Source organism: Lepisosteus platostomus, chromosome 14, assembly GCF_059453375.1.
Source record: "Lepisosteus platostomus isolate fLepPlt1 chromosome 14, fLepPlt1.hap1, whole genome shotgun sequence".
NCBI lineage: Eukaryota > Metazoa > Chordata > Actinopteri > Semionotiformes > Lepisosteidae > Lepisosteus > Lepisosteus platostomus.
This window is the reverse complement of record NC_142624.1, coordinates 19347526-19369473: the sequence shown is the minus strand read 5'-3', so window position 1 is coordinate 19369473 and position 21948 is coordinate 19347526. Positions and strand designations below refer to the sequence as shown.

General features: G+C 37.7%; 1 protein-coding gene across 10 annotated transcripts in view; it reads right to left on the bottom strand.

Moving 5' to 3' along the window:
- obsl1a (obscurin like cytoskeletal adaptor 1a) overlaps positions 1-21948 on the bottom strand; it is a 69304-nt gene that overhangs the window by 32896 nt on the left and 14460 nt on the right. For 6 of the 10 annotated variants that reach the window (XM_088607374.1, XM_088607375.1, XM_088607379.1 and 3 more), the window contains 12 exons: positions 14587-14856; positions 10440-10700; positions 9560-9865; positions 8686-8952; positions 8150-8425; positions 7543-7818; positions 6790-7062; positions 5891-6166; positions 5228-5503; positions 2284-2559; positions 882-1157; positions 241-516 (listed from right to left, as the gene is read on the bottom strand). In XM_088607374.1, coding sequence (XP_088463500.1) covers positions 241-516; positions 882-1157; positions 2284-2559; positions 5228-5503; positions 5891-6166; positions 6790-7062; positions 7543-7818; positions 8150-8425; positions 8686-8952; positions 9560-9865; positions 10440-10700; positions 14587-14856 — 3309 coding nt within the window. The remainder of the gene's footprint in view (positions 1-240; positions 517-881; positions 1158-2283; positions 2560-5227; positions 5504-5890; positions 6167-6789; positions 7063-7542; positions 7819-8149; positions 8426-8685; positions 8953-9559; positions 9866-10439; positions 10701-14586; positions 14857-21948) is intronic. The other 4 variants (XM_088607376.1, XM_088607383.1, XM_088607378.1 and 1 more) reach the window with 3 other exon arrangements.

Below are 21948 nucleotides of genomic sequence, written 5' to 3'. Positions count from 1 at the left end.
TTGCAAACTTCCTTTAAAACATGAGATCTTAAGGAGGATTAATCATTTGAATAGAATTCTATACTTAATGTCTATATACAGTAAAAGACTTAAAATGCTGTACACATCTCTGGCCATATTGTACTGTATATTACATTTAATGACTAACATTAAGCAGAACTATGTTAAAGAACATTACAATTTCATATTAGAAAATCTTGTTAGTAATTTGGACATAAATTAAAGTATGCTACAAATCACCTTTAACATCCACTGTGAATTTCATGACATCATCAACAGTGCTGCAGCTGTACACCCCAGAATGTGATAGGCTTGCTGATTGGATGACCAGTCTCCTCACACTGCTCTCTGATTGGATTTCTATGCCACTCTGTGGGAGGAGCTTTGTTCCATCCTTGTACCAGCAGACCTGGGCAGTGGGGTCTGATACCTCACAGTGCAGCACAATGGGGCAGCCTGCTTCAGTGGACTTATTCCTCTCAGACTCAGGAAGAGCTGTGAACCTCACTGGTGGAGCTACAGAAGTTGTAATTAATTTGAAGAAAAACAATATCAATTTATTGCCTTGGAAACAGCTATGGATTTTTCTAACATCTATAGCAAAATTTGATAAAGCCAGAAATGAATTTACGTGTAAGTGTAAAAAAACATTGTATCTGGAAAAAATATAATTTTGCAGTAGATTAAGGTTTTGTGATTTCATTTCTGAAACCAAGTATCAGGATTTTAAAACTGTAAATCTGATGCCAAGCCTTAAAGATGAAGTGATGCCGACTTAAAAGTCCTTAAACTATTTTAGATATGTTCATGTTTCAATGAGCACAGTCTATCTCTAGGTTAAATTACTTATGTTTTTTAATTAAAAATCTGCGTTAAATCACCTTTAACTTTCACCGTGAATTTTATGACATCATCAACAGAGTCACAGCTGTACACCCCAGAGTGGGCCAGCTCTGCTGATTGGATAATCATTCTCCTTGTGGTGCCCTCTGATTGGATGTCTATGCCACTCTGTGGGAGGAGCTTTGTTCCATCCTTGTACCAGCAGACCTGGGCAGTGGGGTCTGAAACCTCACAGCGCAGCACAATGGGGCAGCCTGCTTCAGTGGACTTATTCCTCTCAGACTCTGGAAGAGCTGTGAACCTCACTGGTGGAGCTAAAGGTGTTTAAATTCATATTCAAGAAAAAATATATAAATGACTATCTTGGAAATAGATGAAGATATTATATTTACAGCAGTTGTTTTGTGCAACATGTAAAACTTGTATTTCTTTCTTTTTAGTCTTTTCTGTGCAATTAGCCTTTGCATGTTTCCTTTCAGCCCTCACACTGATGAAGGTTTTCATATAGTCAGGGCTTAATTTATGATGAAAAATTTAATATCGAGTGCCTAAAAAGGGGGTTCCCAATACTGGTCCTTGGGGTCCTCTTTTTCTATAGGTTTTTTGGATCTCTTTAAAGCACCAGCAGCAGGAGAACTGGGAGAAGTTGTTGAACTGGTTAAATTAAGCCAATGATGAGCTGATTCAGGTTAAAGCCCACCTGGACTGGAGGCCTGTAGAGATACTGGCCCACCAGGACTATGGCTAAGGAACACTGTCCTAAAATATTCAAATTTCCTTCTGGCAACACTTCAAAATAGCTAAGTTCTTAACTTTACTACAAATAAAATGCTCATACTAGTAAAATATAGAGCTGGGTTCTGGCCCATGCTACATTTCTAGTAACCCTCCCATTTGTTCACAACATCTGATATATGGGTGTACACAGTACTATTCTGTTCTTGCTCCTGTTTCTCTTTCAGTTTTTTGTAATCCTTTACTGTCTATCAATGTACTTCATATATTTGTCTTGAAATTATGGCTTAACAGCACATCACAAGATTTCGATTAAAGAACAAAATATTTCATATTTGTGATCTTGCGATTTTTGTGTTGGATTAGGATATAGTGATTTCTGGTTTTGTAACTACCAAACAACATTATTTTAAGATAATAATGAAATTTAATTGTTAGTGTATGAAAATGCATTATCTATAATTTACAATAACTTAAATTAAATAACCATGATAAACTTGATTTTATATATGTTATATACTTCATTCATACAGTATATATGGTGCATTATCCCAAGGATTTGTACAATACCACATTCCAATAAAAGAGATAGGGTCACCCTAAAGAAGTGAGATAATCATCTTTGGACTGTCCTGTCTTATTTTTTCCACCATATTATATAACATTTAATAATAAATTAAACATATAAAATAAAATTCAAATCACCTTTAACATCCACCTTGAATTTCATGACATCATCAACAGCGTCACAGCTGTACACCCCAGAGTGGGCCAGCTCTGCTGATTGGATTATCATTCGTCTTGTGGTGTCCTCTGACTGGATGTCTATGCTACTCTGTGGAAGGAGCTTTGTTCCATCCTTGTACCAGCAGACCTGGGCAGTGGGGTCTGAAACCTCACAGTGCAGCACAATGGGGCAGCCTGCTTCAATGGACTTACTCCTCTCAGAATCTGGAAGAGCTGTGAATCTCACTGGTGGAGCTAAATGTGTTTCAGTTCATTAAAAAAAAGCAAAATCAATTATCTTCCTGGGAAATAAAAATTCTTACAGCATTTATAGCAAAACCTGATACAGCCCATACTTGAGTTAAAAATGAGAAACTTAATACAATATGTCTGTAAGATTCATATTCTGGGATTGCTCAGAAATTTCTAAGTTCTGCTCTTCATACAGTGTATCTGCTGTACAATTTTAGATTTTATCTCTGGATATACTACTTCAACCAAATTGATTTCTTATCAGTAACGACTCTTTTCCCTCTCTTATGTTGTTACAGAGGAAAATACTGCAGCAATCAAAATGTACTAAAATTCTGGGTATCTGTAAATACAGTATTGCAACAGGACAGAAATTAGCCAAATGTGACAGTTACAGCTATGCTAAATCATGCTCTTGATACCTCAGAAAAGGCTTGGAATCACACCCATTCTACCCTTTTGTAATTTTACACTGAAATGACCATCCTGTCTTTTCTCTATTATAAATACAAAAGCGCTGATATACCATTGTACATAGCCTTAGCTTTTTGTTGTTTTTTTAAGAATGAGTGATTTCTTCTTCTGATGAAACCAAGTAACACTGGTTAACCGAAGTCCATACAGTATATTTAGACATGGTTAGATTCAATTAGATCCTAATAAATGTGAGATAGAGAAGAGATATGTGAAGTGTACTAGGCGTAGCTTGCCCGGCTGACAGCAGGTGAGGGCAGACCCTCCCTCTGTATTGTGAGGGTTGAGCCAGGGAGTTGCTGCATGGGTGCAGATGGGTAGGGGGGAGGGGTATAAGAGAGATCCCACATACCCAGGTGCAAGACATATAGGCATGTGAGCAGAAGTGTGCGTGATTAGGATCTTCCTTTCCTCTGAAAGCCTCGAGTCAGCAAACAGGTGGCAGCACTAGCGTCTAGCAGCAATAGCAGGACTAGCAAGCTTGGTAAACATGGGGAACCATCTGCTAGGAGACATGAATTCCTGCAGGCTCTGAATTGCGACGGAAAGCATTGTGGAAGAGAGTGGTACAGAGTGGTACACAACATAGCAATAGGACACCATGTTCAAACTATGTGATACAGAAGCGGAATAGGAATCACTTGCTGATGCAAGTAAGTGAGGAAGATGTTGTTTTCTCGGTCTCTCATTTTCCAGCCGTGTTGTATGAGCATGTTAATGACAATGTCGTCATTGTGTTTGTACTGGTTGCCATGATGAGTTGCTGAGCATGGAGGGAGGTAAGAACAAAGCCACCAGGTATCAGTTACAGTAGCTGCACTAGACAGTTTGAGATCCAAAATCTATGGGTGCAATAGAAAACACTGGTGACTGGAAGAGAAGTGTGGCATAGAAGAAGGAAAGTCCTACTGGTTAGCATGTTGCTGTGCAACCTAGTTTGAGATTGGAACTTTGTTGTGGTAGTGGAAAGCGATAGTGACCGGAAGAGCTGCTATTCCAGAAAAGGAATGGAGAAATTGCCTCGCTAGGGACAGTATGGGCATGAACGTGGAAGCTCCAGTCTGATGCACACTGGCTCCATGCACACTGGCTCCATGCACACTTGCTCGTGGGGCAGAGTGGGAGTCAGTGACCAGGGGCTCCTGCAGTGGACAGTGAAAAGAAGGACTGGGGAGAGTGGAAGAAACAAAATGGCATACATATGCTGGAGCCATAGGTATGGTGAGTTGTATATTTGACCAGAACCGGAGAAAGAAGTGGGGAGGGAGGAGAATGGAACAGGCAAATAAGAAAGAGAAAAAGGGAGGAAATTGTTGTGCAGGTAGCTGCTGCAGCTGCTCTAAGATTCTGGAGGCTTGCTGAAATCAGGGGACCTGAAAGAATAATGCAGACACTATGATCAGTGTAGAGGCACTGTCTTTGTGGTGAAGCACTGGAGCTGAAGAGGCGATAGCGACTCCAGTTCTGAATGAGTGCAATGAAAGTAATTTCGCCAAATGCAAAACACATCTATCTGCAACAGAGTGAGACACAGAGTGTTGTGTGGATGTGCACTACTGAATATGAGAGATGTGCTACAGGAAGGCCTGGATGCAAGACTTACTGTATATATGCAGGCGAGCAGAAGTGTGTGGGATTTGGATCTAGCCTTCCTCCTGAATTTATTATAACTTGGTAATAATTTCATAAATGGAATTTATGGAATGCAAATTGAAAGCATATAACCTGCCTTATTGTAATATATTTTTATATAGTACATCTATAGACTATTTTAAGGTTATTATAAATATTCTTTTGTATTTAAGATAAATTATGGACTAGGATTTTCCATAATTCTGTATATTATAGAGATCAGGTTTTATCACTCTAATAAGAAAACATTAATATTCTCTTGAAAGATCCAAAGACAAATAGCAATGGATTGTTCATTTAATCTTTTTTTCAGGAGATTACTTTCAAGACTTTCTTTTTTCTCATATTAGATCTACGTGGAGGAAAGATTAAAGTGCTCTTCAATATCAAGGTTTTGAAAACATAATCAATTACCAAAATATGTAACAAAGTTTAGGGATCATTTCTCACCAGTTACATTTCACGTGAAAAACTAATATTGAGTAGAACAGTTCAGGCATTTTGATAAAAATAATAGCACTTAAATTGTGTATTGTACTATTTAAAAAATTATAATTTAAATCACCTTTGACATCCACCTTGAATTTCATGACATCATCAACAGAGTCACAGCTGTACACTCCAGAGTGGGCCAGTTCTGCTGATTGGATAATCATTCTCCTTGTGGTGCCCTCTGATTGGATGTCTATGCCACTCTGAGGGAGGAGCTTTGTTCCATCCTTGTACCAGCAGACCTGGGCAGTGAGGTCTGAAACCTCACAGTGCAGCACAATGGGGCAGCCTGCTTCAGTGGACTTATTCCTCTCAGACTCAGGAAGAGCTGTGAACCTCACTGGTGGAGCTACAGAAGTTGTAATTAATTAGAAGAAAAACAATATCAATTCATTGCCTTGGAAACAGCGATGGATTTTTCTAACATCTTTAGCAAAATTTGATAAAGCCAGAAATTAATTTACAAAATGGCAAATTGATCTGAATTGTAAAGAAACGTTGTACAGTATCTGGAAAAAATATAATTTTACAGTGGATTTAGGTTTTGTGATTTCATTTCTGAAACCAAGTATCAGGATTTTAATAAAACTGTAAATCTGATGCCAAGCCTTAAAGATGAAGTGTTGCCGACTTAAAGCCCTTAAACTATTTTAGATATGTTCATGTTTCAATGAGCACAGTCTATCTCTAGGTTAAATTACTAATGTTTTTTATTTAAAAATCTGCGTTAAATCACCTTTAACTTTCACCGTGAATTTTATGACATCATCAACAGCGTCACAACTGTACACCCCAGAGTGGGCCAGCTCTGCAGATTGGATAATCATTCTCCTTGTGGTGCCCTCTGATTGGATGTCTATGCCACTCTGTGGGAGGAGCTTTGTTCCATCCTTGTACCAGCAGACCCAGGCAGTGGGGTCTGATACCTCACAGTGCAGCACAATGGGGCAGCCTGCTTCAGTGGACTTATTCCTCTCAGACTCTGGAAGAGCTGTGAATCTCACTGGTGGAGCTACGGGTGTTTAAATTCATTTGATAAAAAACAAAGTGAGTGCATTGTCTTGGAAATTACTGATGATATTACAGCATTTATACCAAACTTTGATCTAAACAAATTATTAATAAAGTTAAATGATTTCAGGTGTTAATATTGCTACCTGTACATGTATATTCTAGGACAGGCTGGTCCAATCCAGGTGCTACAGAGCTGTTCTGATCACACCTTTTCTAGTTTTCATAAATGAACCAATTCCAGAAGTTGACAAATTAGTAAAATTAAGACAAAACGGGATGATTTAGTTTGTTAAGAACTGAGATGGAATTAATCCAGGAGAGACACTTGCCCTTCTATACAAGGTTTAGAAACCTCTATTCTACGTGATTGTATGTCATAATTTCTCAGCTTTTTCAAGGTTGAATATAATTTTTGCGATGAAAACAATTCACAGTGCTTTAAATAAATTGTATATATTTAATACATAATTACATATTTTATATTGATATTTGTTATATATAAAACCTTAAAGAAGACGTCTAACTGACTGAATTCTCTGATGTTGATGTGTTATTGTTAAGGTGATAGTATTTATCATACATATGTGATGTTAAATTAATTGGTAATTATATTTAAATCACCTTTAACATCCACCATGTATTGTATGACATCATCAACAGCGTCACAGCTGTACACCCCAGAGTGGGCCAGCTCTGCTGATTGGATAATCATTCTCCTTGTGGTGCCCTCTGATTGGATGTCTATGCCACTCTGTGGGAGGAGCTTTGTTCCATCCTTGTACCAGCAGACCTGGGCAGTGGGGTCTGAAACCTCACAGTGCAGCACAATGGGGCAGCCTGCTTCAGTGGACCTATTCCTCTCAGACTCAGGAAGAGCTGTGATCATTGGTGGAGCTACAGGTGTTTTAATTAATTTAAAGAAAGAATGATATTATCACTTTAAATGGTATTGCTGTATTGAAGCACATCACCAGCACCCATTTTTACATCTCACAACAAAGAGGTAAAGAAATCATTGCAAAATCTAGCTTAGTGTAAACCACTATCTTTGTCCACCCAAAGGCTCACTGTCAACTGGGCTGAATAACATTACTATCCAACTATGTAGAGACCAAATGAAATATACAGTATACTGTATGTTCATTCAGAATGTCAAAATCCCTTCATGATCGATAGAATATCCTTCTCTCAAATAATACTCTATACTTCAACATCCTTTCTCTTTTTTACTCCAGTATATTCCCAATTACTTGTCATTAAAAGCAGCTTTTTCACAGTACAAGTTTTAGCATATTCACTAGATTTGCAGTAGATTGCATGAAAGACACACAGCACTAATATAAAATCCAATATTACTAAAAATAAACATGTCACCTTTAATGTCCATTTTGAAATGGATGGCATCATTATCTGTTTCACATCTGTATACCCCAGAGTGGTGCAAATCAGCTGATTGGATGACCAGTCTCCTCACGTTGCCCTCTGATTGGATGTCTATGCCACTGTGTGGGAGGAGTTTTACTCCATCTTTGTACCAGCAGACCTGGGCATTGGGGTCTGAGAGCTCGCACTGCAGTGCAATTGGGCAGCCTGCTTCAATGGATTTGATCCTCTCAGCCTCAGGTAGAGCTCTGAATCTCACTGGTGGAGCTACAGGTGTTTTGATTTGTTAGTTTAAGATACCAGCACCTTATACAACTTGTATTTTTTCTGACATGTGTCACTGGATCATAGTTTCATTATCTTCATATTTTAACTCTAAGGGTAACAAAGGTATCTATTAAGAAAGAGTTAACAAATCACTATCATAAGAGCTTTTCTTACAGCGTGATGAAATTTGAATGCCTTGTCTGAGAGATAGTTGTCTATTCTTTTAATTTATCATAAACATTTATACATCTTAATGATTAAGAGCTCATATCCATCATTAAGTTAGTAATCCTGATAGGAATCAAATCATTGCAGTCTGGGTTCAACTCACCTTTAACTTCCACATGAAATCTCATGACATCATCAATGGCATCACAACTATAAACTCCAGAATGGGTGAACTCCGCTGACTGGATCACAAGCCGCCTCATGGTTCCTTCTGATTGTATGTGCAGACCTTCTATTGTGTGTAGTTCTACTCCATCTTTGTACCAGTGAACCATAGCAGTAGGGTCTGAAAGCTCACAGTAAAGCACAAGTGGGCTGCCTGCTTCAACAGTTTTTTTGCAATCCATCTCTGGGAGGGGTAAAAATTTCACCTGTGGAGCTGAAATATCAAAAATATAATTTATTTTCTAACATACATATCTGTGGCAAAACAAATCTGAGATGTTTATACAGTTCATTGTACTCTCTAGCACTTTTCCTAATTATTTTTTCTCAAGATATTACTTTCCTGTGTCTTTTGCATGTAAAAAAAATAAAATGGAATAGTAAGTACAGTAAAATAAAATCTTTTTAGTGTACTATTGGTGTTTTACACACCCACTTCTGGTCTAAAGCCAATGCAGAAAAAACCTACTGTACCTTGAATGTAGAGTGCTGCTGAATCTCTCACGCCATAGGCAATGAAAGTGATCTCAGTCCGGTTGTCAGTGTTCTGAGCACACCTGATGCACAGGGAATGGTGTGTGCGAGACCGATGCATGGAGAACCTTTCACCCTCTTGGATTTGAGTGCCATTCAAAAACCAGGTCCCAACCACACAGGCTGAAAGCTCAATGGAAAACTCTGCATCCTGGCCCTCCATTACTAATGCATCCTGTAGTGGGGTTTGTATTCGAGCCACAGGGACTGTGGGTAGATCATTCATTAGAAACTTCATTAATTACCATATTCGTTACTGGAAAATTATGGAAAACATAAATATATTCAGCAGATCTACCCTGTCGTCTGATCTCAGACTTTTCTTCATTCTTCATCTATTGCATGTTGTTTTAATTGCACATCTACAACAAATCTATATTGTTTTCTGTATTTTTAGTTGTACTTCATTGTACTTCATTGCAAGAACATAACATTTACTGTATAAGTGAGATAAGGTTAATCTTTGGGTGTCTTATGGTGTATTTTCCAGTACATGAAAGATAACAAAGAAAAACATTTTACAGCATTTTAGATTCCAGATGCAGGGACACTGCTCATCAGTTTGTCTGCAGGAGTTACCTATAACATATCAGACTAATGTTCTTCAATACTACAGCTATGTAGGAGCTACAGAGGTTTACTTTCATGGAATGTTGGATAGGAATAGTATCCTTAGTGCTACTAAAGGTTTGTAAATAGTCAGTGCTTGTTGCACTTCAAGCTCTGATACTCAGCAAGTCTTTATAAATATTTTTCTACAGATTTCACTTATTAGACCCACAAGTCCAGAGTCAAATTTCATCAAAGGGCTTACCAAGATGGACAGATCCTGGGAACTCCACATGGCCACTCCTACCGTATTTGTTGACGCTGCAAATACGGAATCGATAGTCTGCCTCACAGGGTACGCTGTCCCCCAGGATCTCTACTGCAGTGGCTGAATCTGTGGTGAGACACTGCAGCCATTCTGGAGAGCTCAGCTCCTGCCTCTCCAGCACATAGCCAGAGGGGGGGTTCTTGCGTGAGTCATGAGCTGAAACCCAGGAGAGGAGTGCTGCGTTGGCACGCTCTGTATTCATCTGTACACCCACAGGGGAGCTGGGAGGGCTGTGTCGGGCAGCTGAAGGAAGGAAGAACTTGTGTGTATTACGCACAAAACATTCTTTACATATTATATTGAACACTCTTGTTCTATAAATTAAAATACTGAATCATGGTGAAATCAAATTCTTTTTCTGGAATTATCAAATACTGATTATGTTCAACAACCTCAATTATCTTCATTTTCTTTTAAATTTTAATCACAGGGACTTTTCATTTGATTTCGATACCTTTTCAGCAGATACACATATTTCACAGATATTTCAGGCAGATACAGTACACATTTAGACCAAAAAGTGATATCTGTAGTTATTGTATGTAACTTTAATTTCTGCTATATGAATTACATTGTTTTCTTAAGCACAACTTAATGTGAAGTCATTTGAAGACTCATATTTGTATTTTATTGTGATAAACTCATTTTTTCATATCAAACCTTGGTTACAGACAAATTAAAAAAAAACATCAGTGTTTTTCTTTATTTTTCTGTAACAATTCTGATGGGTTGTTGCTGCCATGCAAAAAATTGGACTCATAAACACCCATCAGACCACCTGCTACTATTGAGAATGAAATTATTATTAATTACTAACCTCTGACCCTAAGTTGTGATGATGTCTTGGATCTCCCAACTAAAAAGGTGACAACTCCAGAGTCTTCGGGAGATGCATTAACAAAGACAAGTATGTGAGTTTTGCCAAAAGACTTTATGATGGTCTTGTGGGTTTCTCGGAGCTCTATGCCATCTTTGTACCAGTGAATGTCCATTTCTTCCTCTTCAACCTCCACACAGAATGCAGCATTCTCTTCTTCCAATACATCCACTTTTCGGGGTAGTTTACGTACAATGGTGCCTGTAGAAAGCAAGGAACATTTTGAAGAAAGAATGCAATGGTTGATCTTAAGCTTGAATTGAGTTTTTCACAATAACTAATTTTGGTCTATCTCAGACTGAAAATAATAATATAATATTGTTTAAGTTTAAGGTGACCGATGATCATCTGTTGGATTTTAGATAAAGTTTGTGACACTTGGCATAGTAAACACTTCTAGCTTCAAAGCTGAAAGGATGTTTGCTAAGGTCTGGGGGGTCCTTTCAGCAAAAACAATTGAAAACTGTACTTTAGTATACCTAGGTAAGTTGTGGGTTAATGATTGTCAAGGAGCAGTATCGAAATACACAATATAAAATCACATTAAGATCACAGAGACAAGGAAGAAGAGGAAGAAAGAAGAAGCAGGGAACAAGGAGAGAAGAGACAATAATAATAATAATAATAATAATTGCTTACACTTATATAGCGCTTTTCTGGACACTCCACTCAAAGCGCTTTACAGGTAATGGGGACTCCCCTCCACCACCACTAATGTGCAGCATCCACCTGGATGATGCGACGGCAGCCATAGTGCGCCAGAACGCTCACCACACATTAGCTATCAGTGGGGAGGAGAGCAGAGTAATGAAGCCAATTCATAGATGGGGATTATTAGGAGGCCATGATTGGTAAGAGCCAATGGGAAATTTGGCCAGGATGCCGGGGTTACACCCCTACTCTTTTCGAGAAACACCCTGGGATTTTTAATGACCACAGAGAGTCAGGACCTCGGTTTTATGTCTCATCCGAAGGACGGCGCCTGTTTACAGTACAGTGTCCCCATCACCATACTGGGGCATTAAGACCCACATGGACAGCAGGGTGAGCGCCCCCTGCTGGCCCTACTAACACCTCTTCCAAGATTCAGGAGGAGTTGTAGTTTGCACCAGATGAGAGCCCCTACTTGATAATCATCCAAACCCAACCTGACAGGAGCTAAGGATCTGAACCTTGCTAGAGAGAGCATGCTATTTATTTAGGAAACTTGGGTAAAACTGGGTAAAATATACAGTACCTCAGTTTGAAATGTCTTTCCTGCTTTGGGTTCACTTTTATGGATTGGGATATAGGCTCCCATTTATTTTGTGGCATCCAGGGTGCAGAGAGAGAGAGATTTAACTGCAGGTTGCACTGTATTTAGTTAGAAAGCAGCTTTAATGCGTAGTAGCAATCTGGGGTTGTTCTGGGTGACCTGAATGTTAGGCCTCTGAAATGCCTTGTTTGTAAATACTGTACATAGAGTAACTTCTGTGTTGTATGTTTTGTTGTGTGTGATGAAGCTTGTGTCTTGTCATTGTAATAAATATTCATTTTTTTTAAGTGTGCTGGGATTATTACTCCTCTTAACAAAGCTTCCCCAGAGAACAAAGAATCCACATGCCTTTAATTATACCAACTACTCACGTATATTCTAAAGAAATTACTTACAAGTTGTGGTTTCTTAATAATTATTTCACGTATTGACACTTATTGACTAAATCGGTCAGATAATAATAATAATAATAATAATAATAATAATTGCTTACACTTATATAGCGCTTTTCTGGACACTCCACTCAAAGAGCTTTACAGGTAATGGGGACTCCCCTCCACCACCACCAATGTGCAGCATCCACCTGGATGATGCGACGGCAGCCATAGTGCGCCAGAACGCTCACCACACATTAGCTATCAGTCGGGAGGAGAGCAGAGTAATGTAGCCAATTCATAGAGGGGGATTATTAGGAGGCCATGATTGGTAAAGGCCAATGGGAGTCTTTTCGAGAAACGCCCTGGGATTTTTAATGACCACAGAGAGTCAGGACCTCGGTTTTACGTCTCATCCGAAGGACGGCGCCTGTTTACAGTATAGTGTCCCCGTCACTATACTGGGGCATTAGGACCCACATGGACCACAGGGTGTGCACCCCCTGCTGGCCCCACTAACACTTCTTCCAGCAGCAACCTTAGTTTTTCCCAGGAGGTCTCCCATCCAGGTACTGACCAGGCTCACACCTGCTTAGCTTCAGTGGGTTGCCAGTTGTGAGTTGCAGGATGACATGGCTGCAGATCCCAATTTTTACCATTTTGGTATCCCCCAATTTCTAACAATATAATCAACTTTATTTTATAAGGGCCTTTAAAGGTAGCTTCTCAAAGTGCTTTACAGATTGACAACAACAATAAAAAATACACAAGATATGCAAATTACACAATAAGTGGACATAGAAGATGGGGATACTGAATACAGTAGGAGAGAGGGGTAAAGAACAGAAACAGTTAAGTAAAGGGTTTTCGAAAGAAGAAGGTTTTGAATGTGGATCTGAAGGAGTTAAGAGAAGGCGACTCTCTGATATCCTTGGGGATAGAGTTCCAGAATTGTTACAGTGTTGTTACAGTCCCAGTGCAGGGTGCTCTGATCTGCTCCAGGTGTTACAGTGTTGTTACAGTTCCAGTGCAGGGTTCTCTGATCCGCTCCAGGTTCATTAACAACCTTGGTGATGAAATGCCTGGAGAAGCTGGTGTTGTCACACACCAACTCCTCCATCACAGAGTCCCTGGACCCCTTGCAGCTCGCCTACCAGAACAACAGATCAGTGGATGATGCTGTCTTCCTAGCTGTACATACAGCCTTGGAACACCTGGACACTATAACTCATATGTGAGAATGCTGTTTGTGGACTACAGTTCAGCATTCAATTCCACCATACCCAGCCAACTGGTGACAAAGCTCAGGGGACTAGGACTGTGCAACTCTGTCTGCAACTGGTTGCTGGACTTCCTAATTGAGAGACCACAGGTGGTGCAGATAGGTGATAAAACATCAACACCACTCACCCTGAGCACTGGCACCCCACAAGGCAGCTGTCTGAGTCCAAAGTTGTACTCCCTATTCACTCATGACTGCACAGCAAGACACAGCAACCACCACATTATTAAATTTGCAGATGACACCACTATAATAGGCCTGATCAGTGATGATGACGAGTCCACTTACTGGGATGAAGTTGTAGAGTTGCTGAGGTGGTGTCATAGCAATAACATGGACTTCAAAGTGAATAAAAAAAGAGCTAATTGTGGACTTTTGGAGACACAGGCCGCACACTCACAGCCCACTCAGTATTGATGGAATGGAAGTGGAAACAGTCACCAGCTTTAGGATTTTGGGAATTAACATTTCTAATGATCTAACCTGGACAGTGAACATGGACTCTATCTTGAAGTCCAGCCCTATCCAAGTCCTAAACTCGCCAGCTGATCCTGTTTGGCCAGGAACAAATATTAGACCAGTGATATTTAATGGCCCTGACACAGTGGCAATCAGTAACTAGTTCTCTCCTTATAAAACCTTGGCAGTCTTCCAGTCTTTTACTCAAGAGTGCAGTTTAACTGATGTGTTTTCTCACCTTGAGACTTAACCCCCTACTACTGATTCAGAGTTGAAAACCTTTGCCAATTGTAGACTTCTTTTAAAGAGAAATAACAGCTTGCCTACAGCTGATGTTGCTTTTTTTAAAAACCTCGTAAGAAGTATAAAACATTTCTCTTGGTCCTGGAGTTGGCTAATCCACTTGGAAAAAGTCAGCTACTGTAATTCAGGCAAGTGTCGAGCTGTTTGGGGGGGTGGGGGTTATTTAATTTTTGAATCGCTGGCGATACTAGCATTTCCTCCCACTTGTTCTTTTACCAAAAAATTTAAATATTTACCAAATCACAATATATTCTGTGGAGTAAGGCTAATGATAAAGTCAGATTTGCCTCTCTTTCACCTGTTGTCTGTTGAAGTATAGACTGTCCTTAGAAATGGCTATTCTGCACCACTAGCAGTTATACTGCATTTAAGTAAGACCTCACAAGAGTTGTGTGTGTGCAGCAGTCTTCTTACCTCGGACGGACACCTCAGCAATGCTCCTTCCTCCATCTGCCATCTCACAGAGATAGATGCCATCATCATCAGCACCAACATCACGGATAGTGAGGCGGCGCATTGTTCCCCATTCCTCCATGCCATACTTGGCCCCTGGCTGCAGGCGTCGGTCCTCTAGGTACCAAGTTGTTGGTACTGAGTCCTCAGGCACTTCACATTCTAGCACAGCTAGATCTCTCTCCCACACCTCCAAATCACTGAGAGGCTGCTTGAACCGTACAGGTGGCTCTAACAGTGGGAAAAAAAATAGGTCAAGAAGGAGAATTAAATGAGGATCCCCAAACACCATCCCAAGTTAACTACATTAAGCCTACTGTCACAATTTTTGAAGTATTCAGTACAAAAGAACAGAAGAAACATATTTCCTTGTTTTAATTAAAGGGTGTTTGTTTAACTGTGAATTCACAATTCTATTAGTATTGCAGTGCAGTGATTAATAACATTTTGTAAGAACAAAAATTGGCAGACTTTTTCATGATGAGAACATTTTTTCTCATCGATGTCTGATAATGAAAACAACATACTGTAGGCAACCCCAAAGTAAAGACATTTAGTTAATTTAGTTAATATCTTTCAGGTTATAACATATTTAAAGGTAGTACTTTAAATTTCTTTTAAAAGTACCATGTGCATCAGCTTGCTGTCCACCACTGAAGTCAAGCACGCAGCACCTGTATTGTCCTAAAAATATATTCCATTAAAAAACGTACAATAGCTATAGACTTTCTATAGATATCTTTACATGTTCAATGAGATTCAATTAGATTTTTAATCCTGAATATCTACAGATTGCAAGTAAATATATTTTCTATTTTATATAGAAATACATTTTAAAATACTTTAAAAGAGGTTTGCTCTCAATCTTAGCAATTATATAAGTTTGAAGATGCAAAGATGAAGATGCAACTAAAATATATAATGTATGTATACATTTTTACTTTAAATTTAATTTAAAATTTGTATTAAAGTGTATAGTAGAAGGTTAATGTGCGGCAAGTTTTTGAAAGGAAATGTGGGCCCTGGAGCACAAAATAATGATATGAAGAACAGCTGCAGCTTTTTACATCAGTAATTCACTGGCTACATACAACATATGACTTTGGTAATGCAAGAACAGCAAAAGAAACTGTATTAAATAAAGAATGTCACCAAGTGAGGATTAATTTTCCATAAATCTTCATTATACTTTTTCATGACACATAACAGACATTTTAGGCATATTAATGTGGTAGCTGAGTTCTCATTAAAGAAAAAATGTTTGCTATTGATACTCATTTTTGATTTATTAATAATTTTATTGTTAGGGGTATATGGATTATATCGATATAAAATAACCATTTGCATTCAGGAGCATATAGTCAATCCCGGACAGTAAACAATGTGAATGACTGAAAAAGCAAGACAAGATAAGATTATTGACTCAAGTAAATTACAGATGCAGCCATTCAAAATGCGCGGTAAAATCCCATATTGTGCAAAATTATCTGCAGATTAGCGCGTTATACCGCAGTACGTGATTGGCTGGCCAAAATGACTGACAGGCGGCACTCGTGACGCTTTGGTTGTTAGTGAAACGATTGCTTCATTTGATCTCTTTACTGTGCGTGTTAAAATCTGCTTAATATTGAATATTAAAATGGAATTTTACAACTAAAAGTAAATTTTGGTAGCCGAGCACAAAAATAACAGGAGCATAATGTCTCTGAAAATCATAAATTATATTAATTTAAAAATATAAACATATTATGTAAGCTGTATATGGCTGATATTGGTAGTTTAAAAAAAAATAAACACCAGTATTCCACTTTCTTCATAAACCTTTTAAGCATCAAAGTCTTTCATTCGGTTACTTACTGCGGTTATTTTGGGAAAGGTTTTATGTGTTCATTTTCACTATATTAAGTTTATATACTTTATAAAAAGTTATAATGTTTTAACCTTTTCTATGAATACTTGCGCACCTTATCGCAGTAAAAAAAGCATTCTTTTTAGAATGTGATTAATAGGGAATATAATATGGAATTAATAGGGAATAGGGAATTAATCATGATATTTAGGGATTTATTTATTTTCATATAGCTGAAATTATTACCGTAGTCCACTTTCTTTGTAAACTTCTACATCAATTTGACTCATTCACCCGCAATTACTTGGAAACTTTTTGCCTGCCCCTTTCAGTTATATCTTAACTTGTCAAGCACCGCGGTGGTATAATGGCTTTGGCGTGTGACGTGCATGCTGGAGGAAACATTTTCTTTGAAAAACTAAAATAGTAAATATTATGGAAACTATATTGAATTTATGGGTATTTATAAATATTACAACATGTTCGAAGTTAAGTGATTTATTAATAACAACTAATAATTTAAAACTACTTGTATTTTAAAATTGTATTTTCTTCGGGGTGATTCGTCACTGTTTTCACAACCTTCAATTTATTAAATGTCTATTTTCGAGACAGGGTGTTCCAGACCATTGTTTAATTTCTGAAACTCCCAGTGTATTTCCTGTTTTCACACAGATAAGAATAAACTACATATGCAAATCTTTTCACAGGCGGAAAGATGTTCTGTGCTCTTACCACTGTACACATTGTTACATTTTTAAGCATCAGTCGAAGCATTCTGAAGTCTGTCAAAATCATAAAAATCTTACCAAATAGTATTGGTGAAACTGTTACTTGTCCTGGATAAAGCAGTTAGAAAATTGATGGATTTTCACATGTAAAAAACGTTCCAATTTTACTGCAATACGGAAGATATGAATAATAAATGACTTGGACGATTTATAGAGGGGACATTATGAGACTTTTCATTCCAGCTTGGAATTAACTTCTACCTACTAGTATATTCCATTGCAGCCACTTTATGTAACACAGCTCCGTACTTCTCACAAAGGCTAGGAGTGTTAACACCCCGCTGTGTAATGTTATGTAGAATAGACAGTTCTGCCAGTTCTGGGTGATGGGAAGGAATTTTCAGGAGCATGCACTGTTGTCATTGTTACTGTTTAACATAAGGCAACCAGCAATCAAATGTCCTATTTTTTCTTAACACTTGTTTTTCCATACTGTAGTTATAAAACTTGAACAAAGACGTGCCACATGCAAACAGCACGATGTTGTATAGTTTTAAAGCCACTACAGTATAGCTGTATACTGTATCAAAGCTTAACTCATTCAGAGCGCCCAACATTACAAACTCAGAACGTTTCATTGTCTATTGCAACAGTATCGACAGCAATGTGGTTAAAAGGAACGTGTCAAAATATTTCCAAAATCATCACAAGTGAACGAGTTAAGGGATTAGATAATAATAGAGAAATCATAACAATAATCCTGAGTTGTTTCATGCTAATCATGCAATCCAACTGAAAGAAGGACACTTAAATCAACACGAAAATACTTTATATATATAAATCAGTTAAAACACTTTTTATGCACAAAAAACAGGTGGTTTTTCTTCCACACGATCAGCTTAGAGTCTTTGTGTAAGTTGAAAGTTATTTTTACTTCTTAATTAAAAATTTTAAAAACATTTTGCAATGTAATAATTTGTTGCACTTCTTCCACATCTTGTAAATACATTAATTTACAAGAATTTGTTCAAATATATGTTGAATCTGACTATCAGAAAATAAGTAAAATACAGATTTATAAAGTACACAAAATGAAGGTGAAATATAATTTGAAATGAAGACAGGATACACATTTTCTGTGTCTCTTCCTACTCTCTCACCCGCTTTGATTCAGACACAAAATGATTAAAAATGGGGGGGGGGGGGTGTTTCATGCCAGTCAGCGCATTATCATCTCACACCAGAGGGAAGGGAAAAAGCTCGTAGTGCTTGTCATTTATTTCACTCTCCATCACTCTGCCCAGTGATACTGTATAACGTTTATATAAACAAGATCTAGTACCTGGTTCAATTTTTTTTAAAAAAACTTATTTTGAATGAATCCCAGGTTTGAGTTCATAAAGCTAGAATTACGTACTATCCCTATATCTGCGACCATCTACTGTAAAGCTTTTAGTGCTTTGTTTGTGTATAATCCAATCGCAGTGGGGGCAGGGTGTGTGGGGAAACGTTTAGGCTGCAATTGAATTGGGGCTCTGTATTCCTCACACCTGAAACATTGTTTTCACTGAAAGTGTTTTCTTTCCTCTTTAGCTGATCTTTCCAGCCCATGCATGCTTACACAGCTCCCTACGTGAATTCTCATTCTTGACTGAGAGAACTTTAGAGAACTTTACAACCATTTTTATTTTCAACAAATTGTAAATATGACGTTTACATTGCCGTTTTTGTTAATTTTTAACTTAAGTGTCAGCCATCAAGGAGAGCTCCTCCCTCCCCCACATGGACAGACTGACAAAGCAATTGGAAAGTGTTAACTATCCAGCCATTGCAAAGGATTCAACTGCAGCAGCCACAAATAAAAATAAACTTTTTTTTCTCCTGATGGTAACTGTAACAAATTGTCACGTTTCACATCCTTGCAAAACAATCATTCTCATCCAATCAAAGGTTTGATTTTTTTTAAACTGATCTTGACATGCATGTGTGAAGTAGAGTTAACAGCTTCAGATTTAAAAGGTTATTAATAATATCTTCCGTATCGCATTAACATTGGACTGTTCTTACAAGTGTAAAAAGGGGTGATACACAACGTGTTTCCTCTATAACTCTTCAGTTTACAGAGAAATTCTTCCAGAGCCACACAACATTGTCCAATAATATTCTAATTTCCAGGGAGTAACCACTTTACAAAAGGGAACAGAGCATCTGTCCTTGACTATGGTTAAACAGGACATACGATGTCTGGTGGAGTTTCAGCGTTCACTTTTCTGTAATCTGTACAGAACCGTGACGTCTCGTCAATGTTTGGTACCAATAAACAGAGGGGCTTCACAGACTTCCTGCTTTCAACTCAACTGCACTCCAGTAAATATTGTACAGTTTATCACCTTCTGCAATGCTTCTAGTTTAGCAGGATTTGCGAGATAAGCACATTGTTTAATGTGGATGACATTAACCATGTTTGTATCACTGTACAACATAGGTTTGAGTCGGAGTGTCTGTTGATAAAACAGAGTGCCTTCCAATACATATAACTACTGAATGATTTCTTTATCCATTTCAGCTTAATAAGGGGAATCAAATCAGTCAGAATCTCGGAGTGGCAGTTGTAAAACTAAACCTTCTTCCCTCCTTTGTTCAACTTAAAGAATTTCTCAAAGAAATCCTTAATCACAAAACCATCACTTAAATTACCCAGATACACAAATTCATGCTAGAGCCAACAACAAGCTATAATAGTGGACTATTTTTATATATTCACTATATAAGAAACAAACCGAAAGTAATACTCTGATCTCACTTTGAACCATTGGGTGCAGTGCTTTGTCCATTACCACTACAAGGACAATACATTTTTTTTAAAAACAGATGTCAAAATGTTTCCAAACTGTCCACCTGTGATATTTTAGCTGCTTAGTTACATGATTCCATATTCATATAACTATCAAGTGATGTTAAATCACTACAACATTTATCTTTTTACAATAACAGCAAGTGGTGTTATTATTACATATTCTTAGAAAAGGATATAATATTATCACTTTTTAGGAAAGTACATAATAAAAGCTTTATAATGTTAGAACAAACACGTTCAAACCAGAACCCACTCTAAGTTACCAAGTTAAAGACTTTGATGCATAAAATATTTATGCATAATTAAATTGTTTATGATGGAGGTGGAAGGTTGTGTACTTTTGTTCAACTGAGCAGTCTTGCTTATATAAAATATACTGACTTTTTAATGTTTAATGTTTAACATGCTGTAATACACATTTTAAAATGATTAAAAGTCTAAACAGTATGCAACTTAAATTCTTAATTGGAAAAAGATTGTCCCTTGGAAGTGACCGGGATTCGAAACTGGACGTTTTCTGGCGAGAGCTCAAATGCTGTACATGAGACATTAAGCTTTATTAGCTCCACCTGGTGGTTTTACAAGGTACTATTATCCTATTAAAATAAACATGTGGTATTTTGCAGCATGAGATGGTATGTTGCGCAACGTCCACCTCATTTTAACGCAGCATACCTTGCTCATTTTGAATGGCTGGATCTATAATTCACTCTCTCATGCTCCAGAGGAAAAAGCAGCAGGGCAGTGTGAATGAGGTCTGCCTTTATACAGATCCAATGCATCAGCAATTCTGAGTACTTTTTGTAAAATGGAATGTAGCAGCTATCTCTGATCACTAGCATTACAGCTGTCTCTGAGGGCTGTATTTCTTCTATCTGAGGAAAGAATTATTTCCTTTTATTACCTGCCAAAAAGAAAGGGGTGCATTAGAACTCTGGGATGCATTAACTGATTTTGAGAAAAATATCATAATTATAGTTTAAATACCAAACTTTTCTGTAACAGTTCAACAAACTGCTTTCCTAATTAGAGAAAAATTAAAAACCAAACTATGTAAATAACATAAATATTCACCCCCTTGAGTCAGAAATTGATGGACGTATTAAGGAAAATTATAAAGTACTTTTAGGAAGCTCAACTCTCAGGTTGATTGAGGATCAATAATGGACAGCAGTTTTCAAGTTTGTCACAGATCTTCGATAAAATTCAAGTCAGGGAATGACTGTGCCGCTGAAGGACATTCAGTTTCTTCCTTAAATAATAATAATAATAATTGCTTACACTTATATAGCGCTTTCCTGGACACTCCACTCAAAGCACTTTACAGGTAATTGGGACTCCCCTCCACCACCACCAATGTGCAGCATCCACCTGGAAGAGTTTATTATTTGCCCAGATGCTCATTCAGGATGGAAAGCCTGATACAGGCATTGTCTAAATGGTACAATACGCCTTCCTCTTCTTGATTGACTTCACTGTGATCAAAGGGATATTCAGTATCTTTGTTTCTTTGTATCTTTGTATCAATAAATTTTAGTTTGGGATTTTTCTGTCCAGTTTTTGAAAATATTTAACTTCATTCCAAAAATATGTTCATTTTTATTTCACAATATCTGTACAGTATATATAATTTCTATTTCAACAAAACAAAACATAATTGGAAGGAGGTGAACACCTTTCCAAGGCACTGCATTGGGCAACACATAGCAGCCATTTTGCACAAACAGCACATTACACAGTAGATAAACTGTAGAAGTGAGAAACTGCCTAATTAATTGAATTAAACAGGATAAGTAAGATGAAATTAAGATGGTCCCTATTGCAGAGTTTAGCCAGGACACTATTATAACATCCTTCTCTTGGGAACAATTTAATGAAAACTAAAT